At 37.0% G+C, this 16,451-nt stretch overlaps 1 protein-coding gene across 1 annotated transcript; it reads right to left on the bottom strand.

Moving 5' to 3' along the window:
• Nucleotides 1-3,214: 3,214 nt before the first annotated feature.
• On the bottom strand, nt 3,215-8,994 carry LOC117532215 (CD209 antigen-like protein A). The gene is made up of 6 exons (XM_034195521.1): nt 8,800-8,994; nt 8,410-8,526; nt 6,111-6,362; nt 5,844-6,007; nt 3,986-4,116; nt 3,215-3,823 (listed from the first exon to the last, which is right to left on the bottom strand). Exons 1-6 carry the CDS (start codon nt 8,897-8,899, stop codon nt 3,676-3,678), a joined length of 912 nt encoding a protein of 303 aa, XP_034051412.1. The 5' UTR covers nt 8,900-8,994; the 3' UTR covers nt 3,215-3,675.
• Nucleotides 8,995-16,451: the final 7,457 nt, after the last annotated feature.

The raw sequence follows: 16,451 nt of genomic DNA, 5'->3' as shown, positions 1-16,451 counted from the left end.
TATCTCCATCTGTCTCTATCTATCTATCTATCTATCTATCTATCTATCTATCTATCTATCTATCTATCTATCTATCTATCTATCTATCTATCTATTGCTATCTTTGTATCTCTCTATATCTGTCTATCTATCTATTTAACTATCTCTCTACCTCTATCTCTACCTCTATATATATAGTGTGGCCAAATCACATTTCATTGATTTGACTTAATGCAAAATAAGTTCAAAATATTGTCTAATGGACCTTTCACACTGAACACGTCAGAAGAGTCAAATGCGTCAAAAATTGTTCTAAAAAGCATTATTTTCAATGAGACGTGTTGCTTTTTAGATGTGACAGAAGCTTCGTATCAAAAGCCAAGCTAAAGCGACGCATCCGATTGGAGTGTTCATTGCCGCTTGTTGGCAGGCTGATGCCATCAAAGTTCAACCCAATCCAACATTCGACGCTCTGAGCTGTGACATAGCTTCGCGCTGTCCAATAGGAACGACGCTTTGGGCCAAAACACGGAAGATGGAAGAAACCACTAAATGGTTCTTTAGAAACCTTTCATCTGTAAATTAAAACCACCTGTTATTTAATATTAGACAATTTCTTGTTTAACATAAGGAACCTTGGACATTTTTTTAGACAAATAACATGGAAATTGTACAATTTTTTTAAGTCTGGTAGATTATTTATATCTCATTTCAACCAGAAAAACACACACTGTAAATAAATACAAATGTTTATTATAAATGCAACAGGAAATAATTTAACAATGACTGCACTGTGATTGTAAAGTAGGATTTCTGTGACATAAACCTCATGATGAATTTTTTTTATAGTCATTTCAACTTATAATTACGTCAAAATATGTAATTGCCTTTAATGTTATCAGGACAGTCATTTCTAAAATATGAATTTGAGGACAATAAGTGGAGAGCTTCTACCTGTGCAAATGTCTTTTGACTTTGATTTTGTGGATATCTTTAATGATCCATTAATTTATTGTTAAAATATAAAATGAAACAGCGTTTAAAAAATAATAACATAGTTGCTGTTGAAAGAGCCTTTTATTTAGAAGCAGGTGATGTTATGCTGGATTCTCGGGACCAGATGAAGGTCTCCTCTGCAGCTTTGAACTCTGGTGGTGTTGCTGAAGACACTTTTGTCCTATTTTGAAGAGCAGAGATGTTTTCTTTCGACTGGACTTCATGGTGTTCAGCTCATCAATGGAAGTTTTGTTGTCTGCACAGCAAATGTTCCTGATTGGGACAAATAAAAATATTTCTTTAAATATAAAGAAACACTAAACAGTTTATACATATATAAAAAAGAAAAAAGAAAAAAAAAACGGGAAAAAAAAGTTATTTAAAGTTGAGCTTTTGTGGTCTCCGAAAAAAGCTGTAGCTTTATTTGGTAAAAATAAAAAAGACTGAACCATTTACAAATTAAAGCATTCACTCAGATCAACTTTGCTAAAAGGCTAAGCTAACTTTAGCCGATCAATAAACCTTCACAGGAGTGCAGTAAACGTCACGTTTTATATATTATTCTCACCTCGATAAAGCTGCAGAACTAAACTCCGTTGGGCAAACTGGGACTTCGCATATCCAAAAAGTGGGAGATTTCGGACTGAGTGGGTTTGCTCCAACCCCCCCGTCTACCTGCCTTGGTCTGCCCAGGAATGATGCCTGAAGGCTGAAAAAAGTTTCTCCCAGCAGGGTAATGGGAGAATTGTTCTACTGCTGTTTTTTAAAGCTTTTTTGCGGTTCAGGCGATGCGAATTCAAGATGGCGATCGCTGAACTTTTTTCAGGTTGTGGAAACAGCCAGAGTGTGATGTAGAAATCTCCGCCCCCTTGCCGCTTCCAAAGCGAAGTGTCTGACATCACGGCGCATTGGAAACGCATCTGACAGATTGGAAAGCGTTGACGCATCTGCCTGACATGTTCAATGTGAAAGGCCCATAACACTTGATACTAATGTCCTTATAATAAGTGTTAATTAACTGGTAAGGCTGTGAATACTCATGTGCATATGATTCCTTAATTCTTTTATTTTTAATAAATTTGCAAAAATCTCAAACTTTTTTCACATTGTCATTATGGGGTATTGTGTGTAGAATTTTTAGGCAAAAAATGATCTGTTTTGAAATAAGGCTGTAACATAACAAAAATACTTTCCGAATGCACTATAGTGCAGTGGCACGGCGGACCTATGGTTAGCACTATTGCCTCACAGGAAGTAAGTCCAAGGGTTTGATTGGACTATAGCTCAGTTCCTGTCTGTGTGGAGTTTGCACATTCTCACCATTTTTAAATCAAGAAATTGTAAGACAGATGTTGCATCCCCATCACAAATGTCCATCTGGATGCCATAGATCCAAATATGCACATGCCCTAATCTGCTGTAAAAGTCAAACTCTTGTGATCATCCAAATCATTTAAAACAGACACAGAGAGCTGATCAGCATGGTGACGGTCTGGAATTTCCATTGCTGTATTGTTTTGCATGGCTTTGTTGACAGTTTCCCAGAACAAACCCTCACACTTCTTAAAGATATCAATTTTGTCCATTCCATTTTTTTTCTTGCGTCACATTTTTTCCTCACCAATTGTCTGTGATATGTTGCATTTTGTCAGTCAAAATCCACCCAAATTCACACCAGAATATCCCAAGATGCAAAGATCTCAATGCCATGCCCAAACTCCGAGGTTGCTCAGTGGTTGGCATGAAACTGGACTCTTTGGTGATGGTGGCAGAGAAGAGAACACTGGATAAACTGCTGGACATTATGGATGATGGCAGTCACCCTCTGCACACTGTCATCAGCAACCAGAGGAGCCTCTCCAGCCACAGACTGCTCCTTCCCAAGTGCAGGACCAACAGACTGAAAAGCACCTTTGTCCCTCAGGCCATCAGACTGTACAACTCCTCATTCAGGGGAAGGAGGAGTAACAGGAAGACAGAGGATGGGAAGGAGAGGAACAGTAGTAACCAGTAAACCAGCAGGGAGCAGTATTTCTGGTATTTACATATATTTGTTTATATATTTATATTTGCAAATTGTTTTTTACTTTCACGTTTGATACTCTGTGCTTCTTACCCTGTGTGCTGCCATACAATGCTGCAGGAACCTCAATTTCCCTGAGGTAGTCTTCCCAAGGGATTAATAAAATTCTATCTAATCTAATTCAAACTGTTCTTTGTTCTGTTCTTTTGTCTGTTCTTTTCTTTGTTTGGAAAACAAACTCAAACTCACTTCAGTTTGATAGATGTTGGTGTAATCAAATTTGCACATGGAATTAGAGCAACAATGGAGCGCACCTCGAAGGAGTAGTGGAAAAAACAACAAAAACTTTTCTCAAATTATATAGTATGTAATTAGAGGATGATATCTTTTTATTCATGTGCTCACTGTATTTTACAGAGTACTTGCTGAGGCTTTTGTCACAGCTGAGAAACATGGCTATCATTACGCAATTTTACAACAAACAAAAGGAGCTTCTGTTAACTGATTCTCCCATAAGATCTAAGTGGAATAGGTTAAAAAAAAATGTGTGTCATAATGTGTTTTTATGTGTAAGTGTCAAAGTAGTGATGTGGTAAGAAGTCTGGTGATTTGTCTAAAAATCTCTCAGTTGGAGCTTTAGTCAATATTTGTGTGGAAATTCTTTTCTAAGTAATCATTCATAGACCTTTAGCATTCATTTCACAAATCCACCGGCGCATTTGTTCGCATGAAAGATCATTCCAAGCCTTGAAGAAGTTTTCCTTCATTAGAACCGTTGCGCAATCCTCGTTATTAACGTTGTTAGGCTCGCCGTCATTCCAGTACCTGGAGAAAAATCAAAGGTTGCCATAAAGTAATTCACGTAGAACTAGTTAATGGCTTAAAATGGAACCATGAAATTAATCTAAACTGGTCTTAATGATTTCAGTGTGCATGAAAACCTGGCTCTTTGAGTGACGATAGGTGATCGTGATTGATAAAACATACTCCTCAGTCACTGGCGTTCCATCTATCCATTTCCAAAGCCCTTCTTCATATACATCTCGCAGTCCAAACCAGAAGCCGTCAAAGCGTCTGAAGGGGCCTTGCTTACTTCTCAGATAACTCACAATGAAACCCTGACACAAGAGAAATATCAAAAATATCATTACAGAAATGTAGCACAAAATTTTTATTTCACTCATATCTATGAAAGCCACTGTTTTTCCTTCTTTTAACTCGCAAAGGTTTTAATGAGGGGTGGGATTAAATAAGTTTTCTTCCTCCCACTCCTTTTTGAGCAGATTCAATGTCCTGAGTTAATAGTAAATTCAGTTTTTGTTTTTTATGTTATTGTTAAATTGTTTTCTGTTTTTTTTTTCTGTTTTTTGTATTTCTTATCCTCTGCTCAAATAAAATAGATGATGATGATGATGATGATGATGATGAATGACATAATTTTGAGTCAATCTTCTGCACTGTAACAGGGCAGATATTTTCAAAACTCTTACATTGATATGAAGAATAAAAAAAAACATGACTGTTTAGAATTGAATAGGGTACATCAGTAGGCCAAAACAAAGGCGTAAAGTTGGCCAATACATTAGTGCATGAGGCGCACACAGTTAGTGCACTTGCTTCCAAAACAGAACATCTTTGGTTCAAGGCCGACCCTGCCCCATTCTCCTTGAGCAGCCAGAGTTGCATTAGAAAAGCCAAATCGACATCAGGACACAGCATGGTGACACTGGTGTGTGCATGTAAAGTCTATGAGGCAGTAGTCAATTTTGACCTAATCAGTATTACTTAACCCTCAAGCGGCTGAGTGAGGTCATTTATGACCCCAGGCACATATTTTGTGCACCATTTTTCTAATTTTAATCAGAAAAAAGTTTCCTACCATGAATTTCTAAATCTATTTGTCCTGCATTTGTTAATAGAATTTTGCAAGGATCAGCCAATCCGTGTGGCAAGTATACTGCAAACTTGTGAGGGGTCACTTGTCACCACCTCCCCAGGAAGATCTGTGATATTTTCAACATTACAGCTTCAGGTGGTATTGTAATTTGCCAACTCTAATCATTATATTTTACTGTGTTGTAGGGAAGCATGGCCAACAGACCTCGAATAGCAAGATTTACAGCTGCACAAGCACTGAGACTGATTCTTGATGCCTGGAGTGAGGTTGAAAATAGCTGATGATTGTCGCAAAGAATGACTGATGGGTTCATTGAGATTTGTCTTAAAGTATTAGCATATTTGCAAGTCACCGGTTCTTCTATATTTGATGCTATATCCTATCATATTAGCTGTGAAAATAGCTTGGTCGCTTGAAGGTTAAGGGGACTTAACAACACTTACAATCCATCCTCGGTGTGCCATTGCCTACACAAAAAAGTATAATAGCCATCCCAGGGTGGTAGCTATAGCCAGGCAGGGGTCAAGGAAGAATTACAGAGAAGTCAAAATTTAAAAATGCTCCAATCATATTGAAAAGTATACACATTATTTGTCTGATCAAGATTCCCAAAAGGTATTTGACCGTGTTGAACACTCAGTCTCCAAAGTAAAGGTCAGACAACATCAGTGTTCATTGGGATCTACAATATATGACATGTTACCCTGCAACGTGATAGCATTCAGTCCAAACTATACCTTTTTGCACAAAAACATATGATAGCCATCCCAGTGTGTTAGCTATCTACCATGCTGGGATGGCTATCATACATTTTTGTGTAGGCCATGGTACAACTGAGGCTGGATTGTTAAGTGTCATTTAGTCCCCTTAAGTGATACCGACAACCTGCTTTGCCCGTGGACTATGAGATACTATCATGAAGCCCGTTGAGAAACACAGCCAACGTACCTGTTTGGCTGGGCTGTCGATGACTGCCAGGTCGCCTCCCTGCCTCTTGCAGTAGTCTCGAGCTGCTTGCCACGTTCTACGTGGAACCGCTTCAGAGGTGGAGAAGTAGTAACACATTGAGTTCATGAAAATCCATCCTGGTAAACAGTGTCTGCAGCCGTCATCTGTTGCCAGAGGAATACGGAACGTCATTTGCTCATTGGATCACAAATAAAAATGCACTTCAAATTTTTGGATAATAGAATTCATCAGAGAGAAAAGTCTCACAAAATAGCGGTATGTGAGATTGCAGTGACGCGATATCCGTTTGTATTTGATCAGTCTGCTTTTGGTAGTTTTTGTTTCTTCTCTCCTGGTGTTCCAGCGCCCACTTGATGACTTGTTGCTGGCTGCGCTCTGCCGCCAACTGCTTCAGGGCTTCGTCTCTGCTTTGCATCGCTTCATCGTAAGTCTCCTGTAGTTTGGTCAACTCTGCGTTGTAGTGCATTAATGACCTCTGCCTTTGAGTAAGTTTGTTATCTGTAAGTGGTGGACACTCACTGTTACTGCAGTATAGTTTACATTCCTTCATTTTCATTAGTTTTCATGTGTACCCTTAGCAAAAAGTTTATTCAAGTGTACTATGAGTATCCTTATTTTTACTAAAATTGAGGAAGTACACTTGAAGGTGACTTTTTATAAACTATATTTTATATACTTAAGAATAGTACAGTGAAGTATACTTGGCTTATACTGAGAAGTATAAACAAAAGTCTACATCTAACTGCATTAATACTAAGACTTACACTTATACTTTAATACTAAAACTTATACTTTAGTAAACTTTTTACATCTTTCTGCCACAAAGTACTAACACTTATGCACTTGGTGCAAGAAATACTAAGTCAAGCCACTGACTCAAGTAACTGAAAAGAAGTCATAAAAGTACAGATTTTTTTATGTAGTTATTTATTTTTGGTTCCAAAGGTTTGCACTTTTCTTTGACCTTTTTTGACAAGGAAGGACTTTAGTTCTCAGTTTAAAATACTATGTTTACATTTTTACAAATAAGGACTTGATCTTGGAGAGACCATTACACTATGTAACACAATTTTTGTTCCTGGCTTCTAAGTGTTATATTTCAACTGCTTATGTCTAAAGTCTATGGAAAAATGACTACATTCCGCACAAACTTTGATTTAATTTTTTTTAACGTTCTGGAAACTTCTAGAAAATTCTGGACAGTTCTAGCAGTCAAGAATATTCTAGAAGACTACTCAGTAGTAGCGAAGGCGGTAAAGTATAAGAATACTTTAAGGAGTATTTTTTCAGTATATAAATAGTAGTACAAGGACTTGTACAACTAGTACAAGGACAGTAAATCGATAAGTGCAGTTACTTTAAGCATAGGAGAGGGATATATCAAGTACATTGATAAGTGTACGTGTGGTATACTTTAAGCATACAAGAGGGATATACCAAGTACACTGATAGCATATAAATGAGTGTGCTTGTATACTTTAAAGTGTACTTTTGCAAACTTAAAACGAACTTTAAATATACTTTTATAAACTTGAAATGTTCCAGTTTAGTCTGAAAAAGTATTAAATTTGTGTACTTTCTAGCATACTAACAGTACACAGTCTGTAGTATACTTGCTATACTTATACTGAAGCATACTTAATAAAATTAACTTTAAGTATACTACTTTTTGCTAAGGGTGTTAATTTATGTCCCACAGCATTCGATCACACATTGATGCTGTGAAGCTATAGCTTGTAGCTGAACTAGCTAGCTTAGCTACAGGCTAAGCTATACTACGAAAGGTGGCCTTCCTGACCTCAGAAACTCCAGCCAGATGTGGATCTAGAATTACTTTGAATTCATAATTTAATCATTTTGTGTTGATTTCCATCACTGTAAAATCTGATAGTTCTATTCAAGTTGATTGACAAAACTGATATGTTAAACCATTTGATTAATTAATCCATAAAATTCAAGCATTATAAATATTTTGATTTTGTCAGATTTTTGATTTGTTACTCATATGACCTAATTTTATAATAATTCTAATAACTATTTTGCATTAATTGCAATTATTATTATTATTATTATTATTATTATTATTTTACTTCACCACCAGTACATCAGAATTTGCTTTCATTTTTATCTTGTGATGTCTAACATATTTAAACATTTAATTTGAAGTCTGTAAGTTGATGTTTGTTCTGCCTAATTTGTGGTGGTTTTAAATAAAAAAAAAAAAAAAATTAAAATATAATGCAGACTGTTGCTTCATCCTTTCAATTTAAATAATTTCTCCTGTGCATGCTATCAAAGAATGAGTTAAATCTCAATAAACAGTGTTAACAGTGTCCACAAGAGACATAAATTTAATTTCCTTTGCATTTTAATAGGCACAGCCACTGTGAGAAAATTAGTTGTTTAGATTGTGTACATTTACATTAATTAATTAATTTTTCAAAAAGGGAGTTGTGATTATGGCTCATAATACTGTAACCACAAATTATTATTTTTACATTATTTATTATTTTTGTATATATTTGATAAATTAACAGTGACTTACAGAAGACACCCAGGCCAATATCGACAGCAAGCAGAAGTGCAGCGAGCAGCATCAGGCTCACTGCCAGATGTTTGTCCTTTTTCAAACTGCTTCCAGATGTCAACACAATTTTAACATCTAAATAGAGAGGCAACAAATTAATACAGGCCAGAAATATGGTCACACTATGGCAACAACACACTTTTAACAAAATAGTGTGGTACAGGTTGTTGACCTTTTTTGTTAATTATTAAAAAAAAAAATATATATATATATACTGCAAAACACTGCAAATAAAATCACATTACAATATTTTATTTTACAAGTGTTAGTTTCTAAATCAGGGCCAATTTTCAATAACTTATTAAAACAGAAACATTGTACTGCTGATGCTGAAGGTGATGACTGTACCTTGTTGTTCTTCTTGAGGCTGGTCGTCTACATTGAAGTCGTCTTGAATCAGTTTGTACGTACCATCAAACATGCTGTCCAAATTCTTCCTCTCCTCCATTTTTGACCATTAAAAAGAAACCGGTCATACGAGACAACACACTGCAGACTATTTGTCAGGACATTGCCCCGAAAAAAGTGTGTGTGGTTTTTACATAGCAAACACTAGGCCCACTGTTAAACATTTACAGGTTGCAGGAAAAATTTAAGAGCAGCATAATTCGGTCTGCAAAAGAGGGGACAAAAACCCAAACAAACCATTTTTTTTTCAGGAATTATAGTTTGTTTTTGTTTTTTTAAATAGGGATTGTTTGAGATTGCAGATGGGTGATTCTTTAACTACAGGTACTATTGGCCTTGTAAATGTAATTTCCACCACACCATTGCCTTACAATACAAAGCACCTTGGGGCAACTGTTTGTTGTGATTTGGCGCTATATACATGTGCTCTGATGTCACTGTTTATCTCCATAGAAACTACCCAAACAATCTTTCATACAAACTGTTTAAAGGGACATTACAGTGTTGTGGTGGAAATTACGGCAATAGTGTGGGACAACTATATTTTGTTTAAAAAAAAATCACATCAGTTGTATGACATTGAATATCCCAATTATGTTTTGATTATTTTACTGATATTTTATTCAGAGATATTTTAAAACCTTCGAAAAAACGTTTCTTTACCGTTCATTTTTATCATTGAAGATCAAAAGTCTGGGTGTGGGACAAGCACAAAACGGCAATATTTGCATATAATGATGCTGAAAAAAGGTGAAAAAGTCATCATAGACTACTAGAACAACTTTCTTAACACAATTTTATTGTAAAGATAACTACAAAAGTGTGAAATTTCCCCTTTTTTCTGTTTTTCATACAATATGATCAAAGGACATAATAAGTGCCCGTAGTATATCTACAGCTACAACATTCACATAGGAGAACTGAATTATAATAAACTAGTGTTTACACTTTTACAATTATAATAAACTAGTGTTTACACTTATCACACCTAAGCATAACAAAGACTGCACTGGTTGTTATAGAGTCCCTTGAATGGGGACAGAAACGTCAACTTAGAACATGGCGCCGTTTTGGTTCCAACTGCGCTGAACTACTGAATGAACCTTTTATGTTTTCATCTTCTTCTTTTTTTTATTTTAACCACATACAGCAACACATGCAGGTGCAAGTACTATCAAAAAATAGTTAAGCTATCAAATTTACAATTTATGATGATTTATTTAATTGCAGCCGGTCTAAGCCTGATCCCGTCAGCGCACAGAAGCTAAGCAGTGAGGGACCTGGTTAGTACTTGGATGGGAGACCTCTTTGGAACACCAGCGGCTGTGTGTGTTTCTCCAGGTTACACTGGAGTTGCATCAGGAAGGGCATCCCGTGTAAAACTTGTGCCAAATATCAATGCGGGTCTGGCTGTATCCGCTGTGGCGACCCCAAACAAAAAAACGGGAGCAGCTGAATGGACAACGACATGATGATTTATTAATTTAAAGCCTGATTTATGCTTCTGCAGCTCTGTAACTCTGTGTCATGCATCGATGTGCGTGAGTTTTATAGTTCTCCTTTGCTGGATTATGCTTTATTCTGGATTAATTTGACCCTCAACAAGCTTTTCTTTCTACAATCATCACCTACATCTCTTTTTCCGACTCCGTGTTGTAAATTTGTGGACTTTTCTGATCCATTTGTAGTCGGCATGCGCACTACAAAAACTATTAAAATATGAGAGGAAAGAGTGAAAGCAGAAAAGTGTCAAATCACAGCCTTTTGTGTCTGATTTAACAGGTGCACATCCAGGCTGCGGGTCCGTGTCTGAACACAGTGTGAAAAAAATAAACGATCTGGCTTTTAATCACGGAAATGACTCTGGTCTCACTTTCCTCAAATCGGCGAGTGTCAGCGGCAGCATTGAAGTTTAATTTTGTGTCTCTGTTGCTGTACACACCCATACTGCTCTGTCCGATATATGCGAAGGGTTTTTAATGGAAATACATCTTACAGGACATTGTATCCGATGTGAGTGAAAATTTGTTATACAAAATCTGTTACATACGCTGTATTTATTACACAGAAAACAATACAAAAACATCCGGTTTATATGATGACGGTTTAGGTGAGTTTTATTGTACATGGGACTGAACAATAAATTTACCTCTCAAAACTTTGATGATGAAGTCTCTTCCATCCCACATGGCTGACATTATTTTCCCAAATTTTTCTTCTGTTGGGATCTGAACGGAATCTGTACATTTTGAAGCCCTTCTTGTGTCTATTTGTGCATCCAAATGTACAGCAACCTGGCATTTTCAGCAAATAAATAAATACGTAAAATAGCTGTATTTACATTGAGATTAACAATGAATGCTATTTTGGCCCCAAGATGGCACCATGAGTCACGTGACCCTTTTTTTGTTTTTTACTCGTCATGTCGCTACTCTCTGTATAAAGGGACTCTAGACACCTTGCATGCATTTTGCTAAATGATACTAAGCACAGCTTTGAATTTCGCAAGAAATGTTCTAAATAAACAGACACCCATGCACAATTTTCTCCATGTACAGCTGCAGCTGGGCAGGAAGGGGATGGGTACGGCAATGCCAAGCAAAAGTTGGAACAGCCAGAAGAACTCCATGTGTTGTCATGTACCAGACAGCAGTACAAACATACCATCTTAGATTTTATTTGAAAATAAATTTCACATAGTTTGTACATAGTTTAGACATACATATTTTATTGGATTAGAAATCATAACACACACATTCAATTGTTGGCAGAAAAGGCATATTTGCACATATTTGATTAAAAACAAACGTTACATTTCTTCTGACCCTTAATTGGAGTAAGTGGGCATCGAATATAAATGGATTACATTTCTATCAAAATTCTAGGAGGTGTAAAACATTGGCACAGCACTGCACAAGAACAAATATACTCTTAAACGGGAAACGAAATGCCATTTATTTTGAAACAATTTGCATTTTACTACAAAATGAATTTGCATTTTACTACTAAATGTGACTCAGATCCAAATACAAAATGCACCGAAACATAGCCAGTTGAAGAGACAAGTTGACTTTTTACAATCTCAATTGTAAAGGGAGCACAGTGGAATACTATGGAGCTAAATCCAGGCCAAAAGTTTTGTTATCTGAAAGCAACATCATGTGAGGACTGATTGCTCTCCTGTCACTCACAATTCCACACCCCTCTCAATTGAAGTCACGCCCTCCCATGCCACAACGGGGCCAAAAGTTTGAAACTGAAAAAATAAGATCTAAAAGTTAAAAACAAAAAATCTGAAGGTGAAAAAAAGAAATCAAATCAAATCAATTCAAATCAAATCAATTTTATTTATATAGCGCCAAATCACAACAAACAGTTGCCCCAAGGCGCTTTATATTGTAAGGCAAGGCCATACAATAATTACGGAAAAACCCCAACGGTCAAAACGACCCCCTGTGAGCAAGCACTTGGCAACAGTGGGAAGGAAAAACTCCCTTTTAACAGGAAGAAACCTCCAGCAGAACCAGGCTCAGGGAGGGGCAGTCTTCTGCTGGGACTGGTTGGGGCTGAGGGAGAGAACCAGGAAAAAGACATGCTGTGGAGGGGAGCAGAGATCAATCACTAATGATTAAATGCAGAGTGGTGCATACAGAGCAAAAAGAGAAAGAAACACTTAGTGCATCATGGGAACCCCCCAGCAGTCTAAGTCTATAGCAGCATAACTAAGGGATGGTTCAGGGTCACCTGATCCAGCCCTAACTATAAGCTTTAGCAAAAAGGAAAGTTTTAAGCCTAATCTTAAAAGTAGAGAGGGTGTCTGTCTCCCTGATCTGAATTGGGAGCTGGTTCCACAGGAGAGGAGCCTGAAAGCTGAAGGCTCTGCCTCCCATTCTACTCTTACAAACCCTAGGAACTACAAGTAAGCCTGCAGTCTGAGAGAGAAGCGCTCTATTGGGGTGATATGGTACTATGAGGTCCCTAAGATAAGATGGGACCTGATTATTCAAAACCTTATAAGTAAGAAGAAGAATTTTAAATTCTATTCTAGAATTAACAGGAAGCCAATGAAGAGAGGCCAATATGGGTGAAATATGCTCTCTCCTTCTAGTCTCTGTTAGTACTCTAGCTGCAGCATTTTGAATTAACTGAAGGCTTTTCAGGGAACTTTTAGGACAACCTGATAATAATGAATTACAATAATCCAGCCTAGAGGAAATAAATGCATGAATTAGTTTTTCAGCATCACTCTGAGACAAGACCTTTCTAATTTTAGAGATACTGTGTAAATGCAAAAAAGCAGTGCTACATATTTGTTTAATATGCGCATTGAATGACATATTCTGATCAAAAATGACTCCAAGATTTCTCACAGTATTACTAGAGGTCAGGGTAATGCCATCCAGAGTAAGGATCTGGTTAGACACCATGTTTCTAAGATTTGTGGGGCCAAGTACAATAACTTCAGTTTTATCTGAGTTTAAAAGCAGGAAATTAGAGGTCATCCATGTCTTTATGTCTGTAAGACAATCCTGCAGTTTAGCTAATTGGTGTGTGTCCTCTGGCTTCATGGATAGATAAAGCTGGGTATCATCTGCGTAACAATGAAAATTTAAGCAATGCCGTCTAATAATACTGCCTAAGGGAAGCATGTATAAAGTGAATAAAATTGGTCCTAACACAGAACCTTGTGGAATTCCATAATTAACTTTAGTCTGTGAAGAAGATTCCCCATTTACATGAACAAATTGTAATCTATTAGATAAATATGATTCAAAGCACCGCAGCGCAGTGCCTTTAATACCTATGGCATGCTCTAATCTCTGTAATAAAATTTTATGGTCAACAGTATCAAAAGCAGCACTGAGGTCTAACAGAACAAGCACAGAGATGAGTCCACTGTCTGAGGCCATAAGAAGATCATTTGTAACCTTCACTAATGCTGTTTCTGTACTATGATGAATTCTAAACCCTGACTGAAACTCTTCAAATAGACCATTCCTCTGCAGATGATCAGTTAGCTGTTTTACAACTACCCTTTCAAGAATTTTTGAGAGAAAAGGAAGGTTGGAGATTGGCCTATAATTAGCTAAGATAGCTGGGTCAAGTGATGGCTTTTTAAGTAATGGTTTAATTACTGCCACCTTAAAAGCCTGTGGTACATAGCCAACTAATAAAGATAGATTGATCATATTTAAGATCGAAGCATTAAATAATGGTAGGGCTTCCTTGAGCAGCCTGGTAGGAATGGGGTCTAATAGACATGTTGATGGTTTGGAGGAAGTAACTAATGAAAATAACTCAGACAGAACAATCGGAGAGAAAGAGTCACTGAAAGCAGCCAAAGATAACGATACGTCTTTGGGATGGTTATGAGTAATTTTTTCTCTAATAGTTAAAATTTTATTAGCAAAGAAAGTCATGAAGTCATTACTTGTTAAAGTTAAAGGAATACCTTGCTCAATAGAGCTCTGACTCTTTGTCAGTCCCTCTACAGTGCCGAAAAGAAACCTGGGGTTGTTCTTATTTTCTTCAATTAGTGATGAGTAGTAAGATGTCCTAGCTTTACGGAGGGCTTTTTTATAGAGCAACAGACTCTTTATCCAGGCTAAGTGAAGATCTTCTAAATTAGTGAGATGCCATTTCCTCTCCAACTTACGGGTTATCTGCTTTAAGCTGCGAGTTTGTGAGTTATACCACAGAGTCAGGCACTTCTGATTTAAAGCTCTCTTTTTCAGAGGAGCTACAGCATCCAAAGTTGTCTTCAATGAGGATGTAAAACTATTGACGAGATACTCTATCTCACTTACAGAGTTTAGGTAGCTACTCTGCACTGTGTTGGTATATGGCATTAGAGAACATAAAGAAGGAATCATATCCTTAAACCTAGTTACAGCGCTTTCTGAAAGACTTCTAGTGTAATGGATCTTATTCCCCACTGCTGGGTAGTCCATCAGAGTAAATGTAAATGTTATTAAGAAATGATCAGACAGAAGGGAGTTTTCAGGGAATACTGTTAAGTCTTCAATTTCCATACCATAAGTCAGAACAAGAGCTAAGATATGATTAAAGTGGTGGGTGGACTCATTTACATTTTGAGCAAGAGTCTAATAATAGATTAAATGCAGTGTTGAGGCTGTCATTCTCAGCATCTGTGTGGATGTTAAAATCGCCCACTATAATTATCTTGTCTGAGCTAAGCACTAAGTCAGACAAAAGATCTGAAAATTCACAGAGAAACTCACAGTAACGACCAGGTGGACGATAGATAACAACAAATAAAACTGGTTTTTGGGACTTCCAATTTGGATGGACAAGACTAAGAGTCAAGCTTTCAAATGAATTAAAGCTCTGTCTGGGTTTTTGATTAATTAATAAGCTGGAATGGAAGATTGCTGCTAATCCTCCGCCTCGGCCCGTGCTACGAGCGTTCTGGCAGTTAGTGTGACTCGGGGGTGTTGACTCATTTAAACTAACATATTCATCCTGCTGTAACCAGGTTTCTGTAAGGCAGAATAAATCAATATGTTGACCCATTATTATATCATTTACTAACAGGGACTTAGAAGAGAGAGACCTAATGTTTAATAGACCACATTTAACTGTTTTAGTCTGTGGTGCAGTTGAAGGTGCTATATTATTTTTTCTTTTTGAATTTTTATGCTTAAATAAATTTTTGCTGGTTATTGGTAGTCTGGGAGCAGGCACCGTCTCTACGGGGATGGGGTAATGAGGGGATGGCAGGGGGAGAGAAGCTGCAGAGAGGTGTGTAAGACTACAACTCTGCTTCCTGGTCCCAACCCTGGATAGTCACGGTTTGGAGGATTTAAGAAAATTGGCCAGATTTCTAGAAATGAGAGCTGCTCCATCCAAAGTGGGATGGATGCCGTCTCTCCTAACAAGACCAGGTTTTCCCCAGAAGCTTTGCCAATTATCTATGAAGCCCACCTCATTTTTATATATGAATGAAAATAAATTATTTGATCAGAAATAATTAGAGCTGAATCAAAAATTTATTTAAACTGAAAAACATATATGTTACACTTATTTTTATTTTGATAATACTTTTTTAAATGATTATAAAATTCAAGAACTAACATTGAATTTTCAGTTTCAAAATTTCTTTTTTCAATCTTTTTTTATTTTATTTTCAGGTTACAAAACTTTTGGCCTGGATTTAGCTCCATAGAATACAGAGTTGAGATATCAATATGGAAACCTGATTTTAATTCCCAGCCACGGTATCTGTCAGTACGGTGCCCTAGAAGTGCCATTGCAAGGTTCTGTATATCAGTACCCTTGGACAAGACACTTTATCTGCGTTGTCTCAGTTCACCCAGGTGTAAATGGGTCTTAGTTGGAGAAATAACCTAGTATGATGGACTGGTGGTAGACTTCCTCTAGGAAAAATATCACCGGCAACATGATACCATGTTCATGATGGTATCACAAAGTGATTTAATCTATTAGTTCATGATACCATCATGTATATTACATTTTTATGACGTATCAAGACAAAAACAAGCAAAACAAACAAATCGTGAGACTGGGCTGCAAAATGTGGGGTGTCATGGAGGGGGAGGGGCATTCGACAC

Source organism: Thalassophryne amazonica, chromosome 19 (genome assembly GCF_902500255.1).
Source record: "Thalassophryne amazonica chromosome 19, fThaAma1.1, whole genome shotgun sequence".
NCBI lineage: Eukaryota > Metazoa > Chordata > Actinopteri > Batrachoidiformes > Batrachoididae > Thalassophryne > Thalassophryne amazonica.
Note: the sequence above shows the minus strand (reverse complement) of the source record. Positions and strands in the feature narration are given on the sequence as shown.

What these genes read in the sequence shown, in the direction of transcription:
- LOC117532215 (XM_034195521.1), bottom strand. Translation starts at nt 8,899, where the DNA reads ATGGAGGAGAGGAAGAATTTGGACAGCATGTTTGATGGTACGTACAAA. An exon ending in ATCTCACATACCGCTATTTT is followed by an intron (nt 6,008 to 6,110) that starts GTGAGACTTTTC and finishes CTCTGGCAACAG; the next exon opens with ATGACGGCTGCAGACACTGT. An exon ending in TCGACAGCCCAGCCAAACAG is followed by an intron (nt 4,117 to 5,843) that starts GTACGTTGGCTG and finishes CTCTTGTGTCAG; the next exon opens with GGTTTCATTGTGAGTTATCT.